This window comes from Brachyhypopomus gauderio, chromosome 12 (assembly GCF_052324685.1).
Source record: "Brachyhypopomus gauderio isolate BG-103 chromosome 12, BGAUD_0.2, whole genome shotgun sequence".
Classification (NCBI taxonomy): domain Eukaryota; kingdom Metazoa; phylum Chordata; class Actinopteri; order Gymnotiformes; family Hypopomidae; genus Brachyhypopomus; species Brachyhypopomus gauderio.
The window spans coordinates 19,745,942-19,763,171 of NC_135222.1; the positions used below are offsets into that span (position 1 = coordinate 19,745,942).

The 17,230-nt window shown below is 47.4% G+C and overlaps 2 protein-coding genes across 4 annotated transcripts; one reads left to right on the forward strand and one right to left on the reverse strand.

Moving 5' to 3' along the window:
* The first annotated feature begins 2,477 nt into the window (after positions 1-2,477).
* ampd3a (adenosine monophosphate deaminase 3a) lies at positions 2,478-12,653 on the forward strand. Of its 3 annotated transcripts, XM_077023627.1 has the most exons (17): positions 2,478-2,615; positions 2,811-2,855; positions 3,121-3,198; positions 6,733-6,955; positions 8,216-8,393; positions 8,486-8,651; positions 8,798-9,017; positions 9,134-9,263; positions 9,370-9,564; positions 9,668-9,799; positions 9,882-10,045; positions 10,151-10,277; positions 10,387-10,550; positions 11,021-11,141; positions 11,335-11,508; positions 11,953-12,063; positions 12,153-12,653. In XM_077023627.1, exons 3-17 carry the CDS (start codon positions 3,141-3,143, stop codon positions 12,327-12,329), a joined length of 2,340 nt encoding a protein of 779 aa, XP_076879742.1. In that variant the 5' UTR covers positions 2,478-2,615; positions 2,811-2,855; positions 3,121-3,140; the 3' UTR covers positions 12,330-12,653. The 3 variants fall into 3 exon arrangements, with proteins under 3 accessions (XP_076879742.1, XP_076879743.1, XP_076879741.1); XM_077023628.1 differs by lacking the exons at positions 2,478-2,615; positions 2,811-2,855; positions 3,121-3,198 and adding an exon at positions 4,829-5,038; XM_077023626.1 differs by lacking the exons at positions 2,478-2,615; positions 2,811-2,855; positions 3,121-3,198 and adding an exon at positions 5,078-5,515.
* Positions 12,654-12,728: 75 nt separating this feature from the next.
* Positions 12,729-16,097, reverse strand: lyve1a (lymphatic vessel endothelial hyaluronic receptor 1a). The gene is made up of 6 exons (XM_077023629.1): positions 15,451-16,097; positions 15,031-15,196; positions 14,803-14,942; positions 14,258-14,458; positions 14,051-14,126; positions 12,729-13,856 (listed from the first exon to the last, which is right to left on the reverse strand). Exons 1-6 carry the CDS (start codon positions 15,650-15,652, stop codon positions 13,691-13,693), a joined length of 951 nt encoding a protein of 316 aa, XP_076879744.1. The 5' UTR covers positions 15,653-16,097; the 3' UTR covers positions 12,729-13,690.
* Between the last annotated feature and the right edge of the window lie 1,133 nt (positions 16,098-17,230).

A 17,230-nucleotide genomic window follows, 5' to 3' on the forward strand; every position in this document is an offset into this window, starting at 1 on the left:
CGTGGGCTTACATTATCTACCAGCCAAATTAGTTGTTATTGAAATAGCTTTGTCTTATTTTGGAAAAGCAGATAGCTGGGATTTTATCTTCAAGAGTAGGTGGGAACTCATGTAGGAAGAACAGGTGATTCCAGCAGACCTGCCACCAGGGATCCATGGACTCTCGGGGCTTAGTGTGGGGATAAGGTACCTCACCAAACCCACACGACCCACCCAAACTACAACACACGACCGCAATGGATGCGCTGGACACTATAGATACAATAATATGCATGCAGAGTTGACAATATACATAATCTGTTCGATTAGAGTGCCATCTAGTGGACATTTGCTTTATGTAAACGTACAGCAGTAGATATCCCTGTTCTTCTGTCAATCTCTTTGTGTACTCAGTGATTTTCAGATTTATGCTATAATATTGAAGTTGAACAAAAAAACATCGTAAATTGTGACAGTACTTGCCACTTTTATAGATTCACTATAAATTGTACCAAGATAGTGTCATTAACAAAGTAACGAGGCATGCAGCTGATGGCTGGACTTCCTGTTAAAGCAGATGGTTCCATTTCAGATTAACAACTTCAAGTTTCAACAAATAAGTGATTTATAGCTAGCAGTTTTCCTGATTGCACTGGAGTTTAGACTATAGAACTAACAAAACGGAAAAAGACTAGAACTAACAAAACAAATATATTAATAAATAAACTAAAAGTCCAAAGGATCAAGCTTCACTCCTGTGCATTTAAAGTCAACTTGGGTCAGCTTGGGTGGAAAATGAGGGATCTGTTTTGCTTTATTACAACTATGCAACGAATGCAGCCATAGCAATGAGAGGCTAAAACTCTTGGTCTATGAGGGGAAAGAACCATCCAGTGAGCTTAAAGGATCACTGGCCCTTCTGGATCACCCTCTCAGCGAGTAGCCAACAACACGCCCAGGGTTCATTCTTCAAGGATCTGACAGATTACTCACATGGAAAAGAAGAATAGAGACAGATGAAACCTGGTTTCATTTTCATTATTCTATTCTATAATCTGTTTACAATGCAAATAAACATACACTTTGGTAAGTGGGTCATGGGGAATTTTTTTTACATCATCTGGTGGGGGAGAGGTTTGGTTTAAGTTCTCCACAACTCCTGCAGACATTGCTGTGGCCTCATAACGACCCCCCCACCCCCCCAAGAATCAAAGCTACTCCAAGATTCTGTCCCCAAGAGAATCAAGATTGACTTCAGAGACACACCAAGGGTTTATTGTTCAATCCTGTTACACAACTGATGGATAAATAAACCAGGGCAATATGACTGCATCTCAGGAAATGATAACGTCAGCAAAGTTCATCACTCACACACGTAGGTGCAGTCTTGTTGCTAGGGGACAGGTGGCCAGGGCCAGCACCCTGCTGTCACTAATGTCACTATGGAAAGCCAGAGTAGTCAAAATTAGTCTCAAACTAAACTACTCTGGCTTTCCATTATGCTCTACTGTCTGTCCTGTAACTAAACGTACAAGCGCCCCCCACTCACTGTGCTCTGCTATCTTTGATCGTGCCGTCACCGAGGCACAGAGAACTGATCCAAAAATGCCTGTGTGACCTAAGCGCTGGAGATGATGAAGAAGTGACGTCTGGTCCATCACAGATGTCAACAGCTCCCAGCTGACAGAGAAAAGCACTCGAGCACTGAGGGCTTTTCATCTATTCAGTGACATCTAGCAGGCTTATAGATTTTTGTGCCATATAAACTTTTCCTGTTCCACATTTATGGAGCTACATCCTTGCAGCTTTAGGTTAACAAGTGAAAAATTATGTAGCTGAGTCAGGACAGAATTTAAGAGGCTCAGAGTAGAAGTGTAAATCTAGGATAAGGTTCCTGCACTCTTTATATCGACTGTAGTCCAAGATCATGGCTCATTCTTTGAAGAACGTTCAGAAAAACATTCTTACTTTTTAAAACTAAAAAGTTTCAACTGGGTTTTTGCTTAACACATTGTCCCTAATATCTATTTTTTGGTTTTTTGGGGTCTAGTTTTGGGAGCAAAAAGGTCATAAATCTTTCGTCAACTAAGAGAATCTCCACAGGGGGGCGCCATGCGCTTTAAACTTTGGCGTAATTTTGAATCGCACAAATCACAAACGAGTGCAGATCCACTAATCCTCAAATCATTAGGTTTTTACATTGATCTAATTGCGATTTGCAGATAAGCGAAACGACTACGATAAGATCATGGACGAGTGCAGATTCACTAATCCTCAAATCATTAGATTTTGAAACGAACCTAATTGTGGTTCGTAGATAAGCGAAACAACTACGTTTAGAAACTTAAATCTAACGTCAGATCACCAAGCGCTAGACTTTATCGGAGACTTAAGGAGAGAGATGACTGAAATGATTGTCCTGTGTAGTCTCTTTAAAAGGTGCACAACCAACTATTGCGCATGAAGCAGGTGGGAAAATGATGCGCCACATTTAACTGATGCAAATAAACAAAACCTGTTCTCGTACGAAAGTGTTCGCAGGTCCTTTAGTCTTCCACAGTCGCTGAAGTGGAATGTCAATTCATCTCCATCTGCGTCTACCTTATTGAATTATTTTATTTGAACGGTGGTCTAAGGTAAGTAAGCATTCTTTATGTCTGCAGATCGAAAATGAGTGTGTTGATCAGGGGTAAATTCACGTGGTTAAGAGTGTCGTCTTGGTCTGTGAAGGGTACCACACCACAAACCACACCGGGGCGGAATTGAGCTAGTTGTGCTTCTCGCTCCCTTATTTTCCCTTTGAGAGAACTTGAAGATTTTCTTTCCGGTAGGGCTGCAAGGCTGAGGATGCAGGTGGACCGCTGACGATACGGGAGGTACGTGCGTTCATCCTCGCGCTTGTTGCGCGTGTCGTTCGGATCTATTGATTCTGTCACTCTGTTGATCGTAAGTACGTCACTGGTAAATTCCTCGCAAGCCTTTGCCGCAGTTGTCACGTGCGATGCGGATCTCGTGCAAATGCGCTCGCGTGAAAAGTCTGATTTGCTCCCGGTTTCCAGAAAGATCGAGGATATGGTCAAGATTGCAGCCAACTGTCCCTTGCAGTCGTACTGCGTGACGATGCGTCTCTCTCTCTTTCAGGCTTGACAGACCGCAGCAGAATGAGCAGAGGAGACAACCCCTTGGTGAAGCAGCTGTCTAGTCCCTGTTTAGTAAATGGTAAGACTCCACTGCCCTCTTCTTCAGCCTTTGAGAGGATAATCAGAATTAACTGATGGTGAATCATGAATTTGGGAAGCCTATGCGTTCAGTGATTGACCTGGGGGGAGAAAGTATGAGGGAATACAGGCTGTCTCGGGTCTGCGTAGCATGGGCCGGGGTGAGATTTCTAAACTCAGCATATGTTGGGGGGGGGGGGGGTATAGATAAGCATTTTCCCAGGACATTGAAAATGCATTAGTAAACAAGCTGTTTTCTGAACCCACATTCTGGGAGATTGTGGTCTTTGTCTCATGCATTTAGTAAGGAAAGGTTGACCAGCGTTGACCAAACACTCCTGTCAGAGAGTAGTTGAAGGACCAGGTGCTGAAGTGCTAGTTTGTTCTGCGGATTCGGTAAAGAAGGGAATAGCTCAGAAAATCTTTCAGGGAAAGCTGTGAGATTCAGAGAACAAGAGATGTTTGCTCATTACATTTGAAATACTGAGTTACGTGCTAAAATGTGCAAATAAATCTGTCGATGTAGTTTATTTCTCGCAGTCATTATAAAGGGAGATGAGCGGGCGCTAGGAGACGGACCACTGCTGCGCTAAAGTGGTGGTCTCAGCTACTTTCCTCCTCCATCAGCACATCAGCTCTCGGGCGAAGCCATTAAGAGCCAACCAGCATCGCATCAATCGCTCATAAAGCACCAGTCCCTCATTTAGCCATCTGATCTGCGATTTCCACTTAAAATCAATGAGGGAGAGAGAGAGTGAATGAATGAATAAGTATGGAGACAATGAGTTAATTGTGTTGTATTTCTCGTGAAGAGAGAATATTGTAACTGGTATTCTGTGTGGTAAATCTGCCCAGTCTCTCTTACTTCACGTAACCAGTTTGGGTCCGCGCACCTCCCTGGTGACCTGGCCGTAGGTTAAGGTCAGGGCTTCAGCACACCTGCTGGGGAAGAACTGACCGTTGGTTCTGGTGAGGTCACGATCCTGCAGGTCACAGTATGGATGCACGTCGGCAGGCAGGCCGGATCGCTGCAGGAGCTCCGACGACAGCAACGGGTGGATGAGGGAAGCTGTAGTGTGGGAGGGACTTGGCAGAGACCGGGTGATCCATCCCCGGGGGCAGAGACCGGATGATCCATCCCCGGGGGCAGAGACCGGGTGATCCATCCCCGGGGGCAGAGACCGGGTGATCCATCCCCGGGGGCAGAGACCGGGTGATCCAGCACTGGGGGCAAAGACCGGGTGATCCAGCACTGGGGGCAGAGACCGGGTGATCCATCCCCGGGGGCAGAGACCGGGTGATCCATCCCCGGGGGCAGAGACCGGGTGATCCATCGCGGGGGGCAGAGACAGGGTGATCCATCGCCGGGGGCAGAGACAGGGTGATCCATCGCCGGGGGCAGAGACAGGGTGATCCATCGCGGGGGGCAGAGACAGGGTGATCCATCGCCGGGGGCAGAGACAGGGTGATCCATCGCCGGGGGCAGAGACAGGGTGATCCATCGCCGGGGGCAGAGACATGGTGATCCATCGCCGGGGGCAGAGACATGGTGATCCAGTGCTGGGGGCAGAAACAGGGTGATCCAGTGCTGTCTGCTGTAAACAGATCTGGCACATGTTGTTCTCAGTTTCAACCTGGCCGGACGTCTTGACATGCAGCACCAACAGGAAGTGCTCGGGGCTCTGCGTCATCGCCTATACTTGCATGCAGAGTTGAAGAGCGTGAGTGGAGCCTGTTAGGAGTCATTACCTGTTCCCCAGATGACGGACTCGGACAGGGTCCTGCTAACGCTCGGTGGGATTACTTATTTCTGGCTGCAGCGCTGTGCTCCGTGTTGCAAGGTCAGAGCGCGGATTAGTAGCGGGGGAGGGGGGGGGGGTGTCTGTAGCTGGTGCTCTAGAGCAGCACTGTGGAACTGACTGGGTCTGGAGTTCAGCATGGTGCTCCAAGGAAGAAAATACAGAGTTAGTGGAGAGCTTTAGTGTGTGTGTGTGTGTGTGTGTGTGTGTGTGTGTGTGTGTCTGAGCTTTTACGGGAGGGTGTGATAGAACGTGGGGCTTACTGGAGAGGCTGCCCGTGTGGTGGGTCCTCGATCTGTTGACAGGCGGCTGTGACATGCTCGTGGGATTAGTGAGACCTGCCGACCGCAATGCCGTTAGCCTCCTAAAATAGAGACGCATGGTGTTCACTCAAGAAAACAAAAGCCGTTGCCACAAATCGGTGTCTCAGAGTGGAAATGGACCCGGACGATGGTGCACACACGCCCGCCCTGGCGCGGGACCTGGCCGAACTGGAGACGCTGGTAGCGGGACCTGACGGTACGGATGCTTGGCGTAGGAGCAGCTGATTCAGGACTCGTTAATGAATCCCGTTATCAGCGAAACTCAGTTTGAGTTTTTTTAAGCTTAGCTAGAAGGGTTTGCTGGCTTGTCCAGAGGGGCGGTGTGGAAGAGTTGAAACTAGGGAAGCTGACTGGGGTCACTGGGGGAGAGACGTACCGTGTGATTTTGCGATTGCGGTCTGCTTGTGAATGTACTGCAGTTTTCATCTGTGCTGGAGTAATACGTGTTCAGCTTTTGCGTTTAGGGGTTAGTGGGTTCAAAAGTGCAATAGGGACCATTCAGAACAAGCAGTGGTGAGCTATCCTTGAGAGTTCAGTAACGAGAGGCCAGTGCAAGCCTCATGCTTTCTGTGGTCTGCGGGCGTCTGTCGGATCATTCTGCCTCCCATCCGTTGTGGGCTGGTCGAAGGAGGTCCAACTGTTGACTGACGGAGAGGCAGCGAGCTGCCTGAGCCTGATGGGAATGCGGCCTTCTTAAAAGTGCTGGGAGGAACGCGAACCTTGACCTTTGGGCGTCACAATGGGCATCTGTGGCTGGCAGCCTGTACATGCAGCCGAGGCTGTTGTCTGCTGTCCAAGCTGGTTCTGCTTGGGGGAACAGGGACACGGACCTCGCAGGGGGTTGCTATATCGGATCGGTCCTCATGGAGACATGCAGGTTTTTAAAGAGCAGCATGTTTGTTGCCCACCACATGTTGGCCCGAAGACTAACTCTGCGAACTCTCCGTATGTGTGTGTGTGTGTGTGTGTGTGTGTGTGTGTGTGCGTGTGTGTGTGTGTCTGGCTTGGGGACGCGCATGGCAGTGTAAAGCTATTTCCAGCCGCCACTTTGATAGGAACTGTTGTGAGGATGTTCTGAGAATGTCAGCGACTGAAAAGCTTGCTCACAGCAGTGTTTGCAGCTGTCTTACTTCAAAGTGATGTGCTTTAAGATGCTTTTTGGAGGCGGCCTGGCGTGGATGCCTTCATGAATGGAGCTAGGCCAACATTAATGACGCATCAGTTTGCAAAGGTTAATTAGGCAATTTAAAATTCAGCTTAAATTTAGGAGCAAATGTGAAGCTATTGTTTTTAAGACTAATGCCTGGACTGTAAGAAGCTGGAATGTAAGAAGTGCGACAGTTTGACTGTGTCCCGTTGTTATGTGGCCGTGGGAGCCTCATGGCCGTGATCAACCTGGCTGTCTCCCTGCAGACATGCCTCGACGGTTCCCCAGAATCACCCTCAGCGACGTGGACGAGGAGGTCCGCCTGCTGGCCGAGAAGGTGTACGCGTCGGCGCTGAAGGACGAGGAGACCAAAGATGTGCTCTCCATGTACACGGTGCCCGAGGACTGCCCCATTAGCCTGCACCAGGCCAAGGACCGCGAGCTGCTCCGAGAGCTGGCGGAGCAGGAGTCCGAGGAGAGCGCCAAGAGGTGAGGGCGGCCCGCGGGCTGTGGGAACTCCAGCGCTGCTCCGGTCCTGGACTGTACGCTAAACCCACAAACATACGTTTCTCACACGTCCTCCTATTCTCATGAGATGGGAAAGTAGACGTCGGGGATGTAAATGTTCCCTGGGGATCAACTTAAATGATGTATAGGTGAAAGACACTTATGCAATGCCTTGCAAAAGTATTCAGAGTGCTTGAAAGAGAGGTTGTTCCAACTAATTTTTACTGTAGACGTGCATGCTCTTAAAATGTCAGTTAGAATGAATTAACAGCAGATCATATTACAAAAAACCCTGAAAAATGCTGCTCACATATATATATATATATATATATATATATATATATATATAACCATTGAGACCATTATTTGGTAGAAGTACTTTTTGTTGCAATAACTTTTTGCACATTGTATGGGAATGATTTTGGTTGTTGTTCCTTACAGATTCACTCCAGTTTAAACCCTAATCCGGTTTTTCAGGAGAACTGGATGACACACAACTCTAGTCCTAGCGAGCTGGATGACACTAACCCTAACCCAAGATTCCTACCCACAATTTTAAGTGTCGCAGAATCACCTTGATTTCTGGACTTTGACTTGGTGTAAAATATTCACCTCTTGGTTCAATCACTCTTTGGTCTTTCTATCATTGACTCTCAGCTGTTCCTCAGTAGAAATCTTCTCTTCAAACCCACTTTCAGCTTCAATGAAAGTTCTGACCTTCAGTATGAACAAGTTGCCCAGTCCCCACTGAGTAGAGCGTCTGCTCCTCATGGTGCCGTCACCCCCGCCCTCCAAGGACGGGCCGGTGTGTGTTCACGGATGGGTGTGTGTGTTCGCTTTGTACCACTCGCAGTGTTTAGGATTTTTTCATTTTTGTGTTCGATTATCTCACATTTTAGCTGGTCACTGGTCTAGTGAACTTCAGTAACTTTAAAGTGTTGCATCATTTTGCAGTGCACTGTACATGTGTTTCTTGTGTGCTTAAAATGTATTATGTTTATTGCTTTGTTTAATGTTTTAGAATACTGCAGAATTTTCTATAATATATGGAACATTATCACCTGGGTACATGGTACTTGCCCTGGAGTTTATTTCCAGTAGATTGCCCAGGCCGAATGTGCTTTGACTACCAAAACAGTAAATATGTGTGTGCGCACACCCTCTTTTTGAGCTCAGTCAGCCCTATTAACACATTCCAGTTAAATACATGACGATTTGATTGAATTTTCTTTGAACATGCAGAAAGAAGAGCTTTAAGATGATCCGATCCCAGTCCATGTCCCTGCAAATCTCGGTGGGTGTGGACTGGGCCCGCCCTGTGGTGGCACCCCTCCTGACCCCACCCACTGCTGCCACCACCATCCCGGACAACTTCCCCGAATACCAGCGAGTCACCATCAGCGGAGACTACTGTGCCGGGGTGAGCGGCCTGGAAGTGTTTGGTGTGGCGTTCAGAGGGTTGGTGGGAGGCTCTTACAGGGTGTTTACGGGCTGCTGTCTCCCTGGGTTCAGATCACCGTCGAGGACTATGAACAAGCGGCTAGGAGCCTGCTGAAGGCGTTATTTATCCGGGAGAAGTACTCCAAGCTGGCCTACCATCGCTTCCCTCGGACCACAGCCCAGTTCCTGCGCAGCGCTGAGAACCTGAAGTGGAGGGAGGAAGATGAAGTCCTGCCAGGTACGTCCGCTCTGCATTGTGCCAAAGTTCCCCATGAAACTTCAGTCATGACATCATCCAGTGATTTGGGCAGATTTTTCTCCCTCAGCTTGTTGAACCTGTTGAACCTGCACGTGATTGACCATCCACCGTCCGATCACGTGCAGATATCTGTCCATGTCCTCAAGAAGGGGAGGATCCCTACAGCATGGAGAACATCCCTGAGAACCTGGGCTACGAGTTGAAAATGAGGGACGGGATCATACACGTGTACGATGACGGCGAGGCCCTCCGTATGGACCAACCTCGCTGCCTCCCTTACCCAGACCTGGAGACATTCGCCATCGATTTGAGTCACGTGTTGGCCATGATCGCAGACGGTCCTACGTGAGTGTGCTAGAAATACGGCGAACAAGATGAACTCTATTTATAGATATGCAACGAATAAAGAAAAAATGGGTTCGCACATGTTCGTAGGCCTAACGCATCGTTTCTGTGTGTAGAAAGACGTACTGCCACAGACGGCTTAAGTTCCTTGGGTCAAAGTTCTACCTGCATGAGATGCTTAATGAAATGGCAGAACTTAAGGAACTCAAGGGTGTCGCACATCGCGACTTCTACAATGTCAGGAAGGTGGGACTCGGTACTTGGGTTTGATTTGTTGCCACCCAGTTCAGCCTCGCTTAAATACTAAGTTCTGTTTTTTACACAGACGTGTTTTGTCGTTGGCTGTCTACAGGTTGACACCCACATCCATGCCGCGGCTTGTATGAACCAGAAACATCTGCTCACCTTCATCCAGAGCACCTATAAGACAGATGCGGAGCGTGTGGTGCTGGAGAAGGCTGGACAGAGACTGACGCTCAAGCAGGTCTTCAGCAACCTGAACATGGACCCCTATCACCTCACAGTGGACTCGCTGGATGTCCACGCTGTAAGGTCCTTCTTGGGGCTCTGGGGTTTTTTTGCTTTTAAAAGTCAGCCATTCCTCTCCGCCGTCAGTGATGTCGATGTGTGTTGACTTCACTCACTCACAGGGCAGGCAAACGTTTCACCGTTTTGACAAGTTCAACTCCAAATACAATCCCGTTGGTGCAAGCGAATTACGAGAAATCTACTTGAAAACTGATAATCACATCAAGGGAGAATACTTTGCAAGGTTGATCAAGGTATTCGTCACATTCAGACGCAGGCTACTCTGCACTTTACCAAAAGGTTTTTAATTTACCCTGATATTTCTTGTACTTGCAGGAAGTTGCGCATGACCTAGAAGAGAGTAAATACCAGCACGCCGAGCCCCGCCTGTCCGTGTACGGCCGCTCCCCCGATGAGTGGGAGAGCCTTTCTCATTGGTTCATTCAGCATAAAGTGCACTCCCCCAACCTGCGCTGGATCATCCAGGTGCCCAGAATATAGTAAGTGCACGTTACGTGGAGATTCCTGTCCTTCAACCACACAAATCTGGGCCTTTGAATTTGAGATGCCAAACTTTTGCACCTTTTTGTTTTTTTTTTTTGCAGTGACATTTTTAAGTCACGGAAGCTGGTTCCTAACTTTGCCAAGATGCTGGAGAATATCTTCCTGCCTCTGTTTGAGGCCACCGTGAATCCACAGCAGCACAAAGAGCTTCACGTCTTTCTCAAATATGTGAGTCCTGTCCACGGCCAGTTGGCATGCTTTTCCTGAGCATCAGCGCACACACTTCTGAGTTTGACTCCTCCATTTCTCTACCACAACGCCGTCTGCCCTCTTGCAGGTCACCGGCTTCGACAGTGTGGATGATGAGTCTAAACACAGCGATCACATGTTCTCCTACAAGAGCCCCAAGCCAGAGTGCTGGACCACTGACGATAACCCCCCCTACAGTTACTACCTCTTCCACATGTATGCCAACATCATGGTGCTCAACAACCTGAGGAAGTAAGTGGTGCTCTTCAGCCCTGGGACACGTCCAGAGTGGAAATTTCCATTATGAGGAAGGTGCCACACCACCTGTCAAAACAGCGAACTGACCACAACGCTCACTCTGCTAATGGCGAGTTTATAGGGTTCGCATTAATTGTTCCAGTAAAGAGAAGCTGTTGTCCTGCAGGGCTTAGACAGAGGTACTCTGAATAATCTCTGGAGGGCACGCAAGGAGAATGGGTGTCCAGTTACATGCATTTGAAAGATCTACTCTGCATCAGACCTTCTATAAATACCCCCATATCAGTAGCACATATGTGTTCGGTTACAATAGTTGGAAGTTCTTATAAGCAATTTTCTTTCTTCTAGAAAGAAATAAAGATTGTGTGTGTGTGTGTGTGTGTGTGTGTGTGTGTGTGTGTGTGTGTGTGTGTGTGTGTGTGTGTGTGTGTGTGTGTGTGTGTGTGTGTGTGTGTTCTTCACAGGGAGCGGGGTCTGAGCACCTTCCAGTTTCGTCCACACTGTGGTGAGGCTGGCTCCATCACCCACCTGGTCTCGGCCTTCCTCACTGCAGACAACATCTCCCATGGACTGAACCTGAAGAAGGTGCAGATAGGGGCTGTTCTGCTTGCCGTGGAGTTGTTTTAAGTGGCTAAACCTTAGCTGAACTGTGCTGCCTCTGATGAGCAGATGATAATTCACATCTAACACTGCTGGGTATGAGGTAGCCAGAACAAAGACATACTGTAGATAATATTGTGTGTGTGTGTGTGTGTGTGTGTGTGTTTTTTGTTCTCAGAGTCCTGTGCTGCAGTACCTGTATTACCTAGCCCAGGTACCCATTGCTATGTCCCCTCTCAGCAACAACAGTCTGTTCCTGGAGTACTCCAAGAACCCACTGCGAGAGTTCCTGCACAAAGGCCTGTGTGTCTCACTCTCCACCGATGACCCCATGCAGTTCCACTACACTAAGGTTGGACATGCGTACCGATCACACACCGACAAGCACACACAGTCACCAGCCACTTCTTCAGAGACATCTGCTTTGCACGTACTACTTGCCGATGTGCGTCTGTTGCCATGGAGAGTTCGTGGCGGCTGTCCCCTAGTCCTCCGTTACTGGTGGGATTAAAACGCGCCGCTGCTGTTAGCTGGATCGTTTTGGGTGTCTGACAGCTGTCAAGCCAGCGTTGGTACTGATCTTGTAAACATGTACTAGCTCAACACCTACTTGTCTTGCCAATTTTTATGCTATTTTGAGATTGGTCTACTTCCCAGAATATATCTGGTCAGCAAAGGTACAGGCTGTACTAAAGGTCTCCTTATATTTTTACTTCCTAATAAAATTAACCAGTGATGGTTGGTGCAAGGTTTGTGGTGAAGTGTCTGGAGCGCGTTGTCCCCCGTTGTCCTGTAGGAGGCGCTGATGGAGGAGTACGCCATCGCCGCCCAGCTGTGGAAGCTTAGCACGTGCGATTTGTGCGAAATCGCCAGAAACAGCGTCCTGCAGAGCGGCCTGTCCCACCAGGTAACGCCCCCCTCCGGCCCTGCTAACCAACCAGGAGGCCCCGGTAGGTGTTTTGCTGAAGCCCTTCCTCACCCCCTGTTGTCCTGCAGGAGAAAAAGTGCTTCCTAGGGGCGAGCTACCTCAAGGACGGTCCCGACGGCAACGACATCCGGCGGACCAACGTGGCGCAGATCCGTATGGCGTACCGGTACGAGACGCTGTGCAATGAGCTTAGCTTTCTGGTGGACGCGGTGAAGTCGGAGGTCCTGGCCTCTCCGCCGCAGTGACGGGGCTCCGCCTGCCATGCCTGCCACGCCCAGGACGCCCGCCTCCACGCCCACGCCCACATTCATGCATGCTGCCTTTTCTATGACATTGCTTGCATCGGGGACACCAGTGTACTGTTATTACTGTTATTACTTGACTATGCTGCTCAGGTTGGTGAGGGGGTGTGGGTGTGGATGTGGGTGGGGTGGGGGGTGACTAAAAACCTGGATTGTACCCAATAACGTCTTCCACGTCAAAGGTGGGCGTCTGTGTATTTTTGCCTATGCACTGAGTAACATTGCCCCGGGTGGGGGGGTGGGGGGTGGGTTGGAGAGTAGGTCAGGATGTTAGGGAGGTAATGGAATAAAGTCTGGAGAGTGGTGCCCCCTTGTGGAGATATGAAGATTTTCATTCAGGCAGTTCGAAAGGTGAGGTTATTTTGGTAATGTGTTTGGAATACACTGTTGTACTTGTGTGGCCTTTAGACTGTGTAATATACTGTTGTGCTGTTGCGGCCTTTGATTATATGTATTGTAATCTCCACAAAACTGCAGAGCTTAACACGCGTTTGAATAAGTCATACGGTGCAACAGCTCCAGTAGTCGCACCTCTGAGATCTGATCTGTTTCTACTCTTTATTCCCCCCCCCCCATCGTCCTGCAGTGACCCAGGAAGGCCACCGTATGCATAAGCACAAAACAAGTGACAGGTGTTTATCAAAGATGCTATGAGCTGAGGAAACTTGAAAGACTAAAAATGTGTAGGAAATATATTTATTCAACACCCCAAATGTTTGTCTGCTGTGTCTGATGTAATTTAGTGACTAGTCAAAAATGTTGCACATACTGTATATAAAGTTATAGAATGGGTATAGTCTCATCAAACTGTACATGAATAGCAAGTCAAAACAAATGTTTATATTGTAGTGAATAATAAATTGTTCAAAAAGAATTTTAAAAAGAGATGTCCTTCACAGACCAAAGATTTTATGAAACTTGGATGTTTGCATTAAATGTATGCCAAAGGTCTTCAGTGTTTTCACACAATCATCTGTGGTATGATTGGAGTCCGGATCTTCACTGCAGTCCGAGGCCACTGTGATTGGCTGTGAAGAGCAGTAGTTTTGGTCCTCTGTTGAACTGGTACTGAATCTGTGCTCTGTGCTTTGTGGGACTCTTATCTTGTACTGTCAGGTTATCAGAACGCACGCCTAGATACTTCCAAATATACACATCGTAATAAAAAGCATATAAAGTATGCTTAATAGTCATAAAGACTCTTCATAGAAAAGTACAGAAAAATAAATCAATTCTCATCAGTCTGTTCCCTAATAGCTTTTGAAGCAGTTGCTCGGCTCGGCGTGATGACTGGTGTTGGAATGTTAAGAGGGTTTCTCGCCCTCGGAGTTGAGGGTCACTGTGACGTGGGCCCCGATCTCCACGCTGTGGCTTTGCACCTCGGACTGAGGGGCCACTGCGTCTTTCTGGCTGGGGCTGTTATGAACCTGGGCCTCTATATACTCCTGCTTCCCCCTGCTTAAAGGGCCCCTGATGCTCCAACACACACACACACACACAAATCCACATTTTCTCTTAGTTTGTACCACAACCACTGTTTTACAGACGATAAAGAATAGGAATATAAAAACAGAACTTCAGAATGAAGTTATTTTAACGACATGCTTCACTACAAACACATTTTTTTTTATGGATCTGATTAGGGTGATGCAATTATCACTTACATTTTGAACCAAACAGCAGCCACGACAGCCAATAGGAGTGTGAAGACTGCTACGATGACCAAAGCAGTGGGGACGACTAGGGGACGAGAGACAGGAGGTGAGGGACGAGGGACAAGCAGATCCAGCAAGCGAGCTTTCACAGCATTTACGGAGAGGTGAATAGGTCAGAGGTGAATAGGTCAGACAGGAGCGACGTTGCACACTGACCTCCGAAGGCGAGGCTTGGGCTGCTAACACCTTCCTCCAAGCCCTGTGGGGAGGTCAGAGAGCAGGAGGGACAGGAGGTGGCACTGTGGTGAGGAGCCCCTGATGAAGGAGGTGCAGTTTCTGGACGAACGCCAGACCAGGGTGTGTATGTCGTGGTCTGTCCCACACGTGTAGTGGACATCAGGACTTGCACTTCATAATCTGCAGGTGAAATGATGTTAAATGCAACCACAGCTCCCAGTAGCTTTGAGGACCTGTGACGTCGGATAGGTTCTGGTCCATCACACGGATCTCTCTCCCATGACATTATGTTCAAGCACCTCAGAGGAAATCGGTTTGGAGCAAGTCCAGTTTGGAGCAAGTACTCGGGAGTTTCCTATTTCCCCCCATCAACTCTACACCCTGTTTTGTTCTAATGCCAAGAGACACGAGTTTGGCAAGTCTAGCAAAGTGAACAGGAGAGCAAAAAGATGAAGGACATATAGATATAATGACACATACATAATGTAAAGACGTATATAGGTAAGCTTTATTTTACAGCTCACCTGTTAAATTGAAACAGAAGACATCAAACTTGGCCCCGAGAGAAGCGCGCCATGTGATGACTCCAACTTTTCCCTGACCGCAATTTTTCTTCTCCTCAATTCGGGGAATAACTGCGACCTGCTCGTCTATCCACCCGAACCTGGAGAGCAGAGAACAGTAGCATCCTGCCTGGTTCACACTACAAGATCCTGGATGTAAACAACGATGAACCTCTTGGGACTCGGTACCTGCATGTCTCAAAGCCTCGCTGGAAGGCACCGAACACCTGTGCCTTGTCTGCAATGGTCACGCCCAGCCGTTGGCACACGCTTCTGGCTACAGATGCGTTGAATGCATACGCACCTCTGGATGACACGTGAAATACTCCAAATATGCTGCTGTGTTTGGGGTAAACTGCTCCACAAACAGGAAAACACTGACTTCAGAACTGGCATTAGAACTATGAACACTCCAAATTACAAAATAGGATAGTACAATTTAAAAATGTTAAAAAAAAAAAACCTGCTTGGGTTGAGGTATTAATGTGCCATCCAAACACATTTTGTAGAAGCAAAGTTGTCAGATAATCATACCCCAAGCCAAGTTGAGAGAGCTAAATCTGGTCTGATTTTAGAGTGAGGACCCTTTCCTGAGTTCTGGCATCTTACCTGTGACTTGGTCAGTGTCTATAAGTAGAGCAGGTATGATCAAATTAGTCAGAAGAAGCAGGAGCATCGTGATTCTTCCCATTTTCCAGGACTTTTTGCTCCGAGCACTCCCCGATGAAAAGTGGCTGAGAATGCCAGGAGAGGGGGTTATAGAGAGGCTGTTCTCCCCAGGGGTACAGGAAGGGGGGGGAGGATATTTCATAAATGTCCCTTATGAAGTGGCATGACGAGGTCGGAGTGGCGGGGGAAGAGGAAACAGGAGGAGCGTCTGCGTCGCTGATGTGGTCAGCAGGGAGCGGCTGGTCAGGAGCCCATCCCAGGCGGAGGATGGATCATGTGCCGATAACACACACCAATGACAACAGGCAGCACTGACGGATTGTGTGCCAATAACACACACAGATGACAATGGCTGCGTTGATGGACTGTGCTCTACAAAAACAATCATCTGAGCAAAATATAATTGCTGGTGGGACCATATAATGGTATTGCTGCTACTGAAACTCTGTAGGAGTTTTATGACAGAAGCTCAACTCTGAGTTAAATAACACTAAAATTCAGTAGGGCCCCCAGACGGGAAGGGTCAGAGATAACAGGCCATTAGATGCAGCTCTTTAGGATGGTAAACAAACATTTTTGAAGTCAACTCCCAGAGCTTTTGGTGAGAAATGGTGGCTATGAAGAGATCTTACATATCCTAACTGGGTTTTGTTTAGCTTTGACACCATATTGAACAATTATTTCCTGTTCCATGTTGCTTAGTCATGATCAAGCAAACGTTCCTCTGGTTTCCTGTGATGTTTCACTGACACACTGCTGTGTTCCACATCCAGGAAAACATCTTCACCTCGCACTCACACACACACACAGGCACACACACACGCACACACACACACACACACACACACTAGATCATGTCTTGGTTAAGAGGAAATACAAGTAGCACTGGAGCTCAGGGAAACATAAGTCAGCCATTTCACTCCCATCATCAGTGAGTCAGAACTCTATGGAGATGAGTTTGCCAGTTTTGTCCACTGCTGAAGTTTGCATATTACCTGACGGTGAAGTTTCACATACGCCACAAACATCCATACCCTGTAGAAGATGGAACCCCAGGGCATAACAGCTAAATTATCTCACTGCACTTGCCACAGTGTTTGAAATGTACCTGTTTGCTATGTCTTCTTAATTGTAAGTGTACAGTAGGCAGTGGTCAAAATAGTATGACAGTATATGGCCTTGTGAAACATATTAAGGCCTCTGACATGAAGTTCCCAATTTTGTCTAATAACATTAAAATACACAGCTATAAAAATGTTCAAAAATAACTGTAAGACATATTCAGTTACCCCTGGTGAAATTACCGAGTCTGTTTTTAAGGCACCTTTATTAAGAGGTTGAGTGGCACAACCGTCAACACACATGTGCAAAAATCTAAAAGGATGAAAGAAATCTCTCATGCTAGTTGAAAGTGCACTCTAAAACGAGAAGTCGCTCACACCATTGTGCTCTAAAGACACAGTCCAACACATCAAATCAAAGTTCAATCATGTGTTGCAAAGTATTGCACGTAAGGAGCTACTTTGGAATGTAAAACAATATAGACATTGGAAAAAAAAAACATACAAAGGATTTAAGATCACTTAAATAGTATACTGAATTTCTCAAAAATGCTTCATCCCTTAAACCTGAGAAGTTGAGCTGTAAGGTTTGAGTGGTAAGATTATATATATATATATATATATATATATATATATATATATATATATATATATATATA

Excerpts from the sequence above, each read along its gene's own strand:
- ampd3a (XM_077023626.1), top strand. The coding sequence starts at position 5,434 with ATGGACCCGGACGATGGTGCACACACGCCCGCCCTGGCGCGGGACCTG. Across the intron at positions 6,956-8,215 it reads TCCGAGGAGAGCGCCAAGAG|AAAGAAGAGCTTTAAGATGA; the intron begins GTGAGGGCGGCC and ends TTGAACATGCAG. Across the intron at positions 11,142-11,334 it reads ATGGACTGAACCTGAAGAAG|AGTCCTGTGCTGCAGTACCT; the intron begins GTGCAGATAGGG and ends TTTTGTTCTCAG.
- lyve1a (XM_077023629.1), bottom strand. The coding sequence starts at position 15,652 with ATGAAATATCCTCCCCCCCCTTCCTGTACCCCTGGGGAGAACAGCCTC. Across the intron at positions 15,197-15,450 it reads AGACACTGACCAAGTCACAG|TTTACCCCAAACACAGCAGC; the intron begins GTAAGATGCCAG and ends TTTGTGGAGCAG. Across the intron at positions 13,857-14,050 it reads GCTGCTGTTTGGTTCAAAAT|GGGCCCTTTAAGCAGGGGGA; the intron begins GTAAGTGATAAT and ends TTGGAGCATCAG.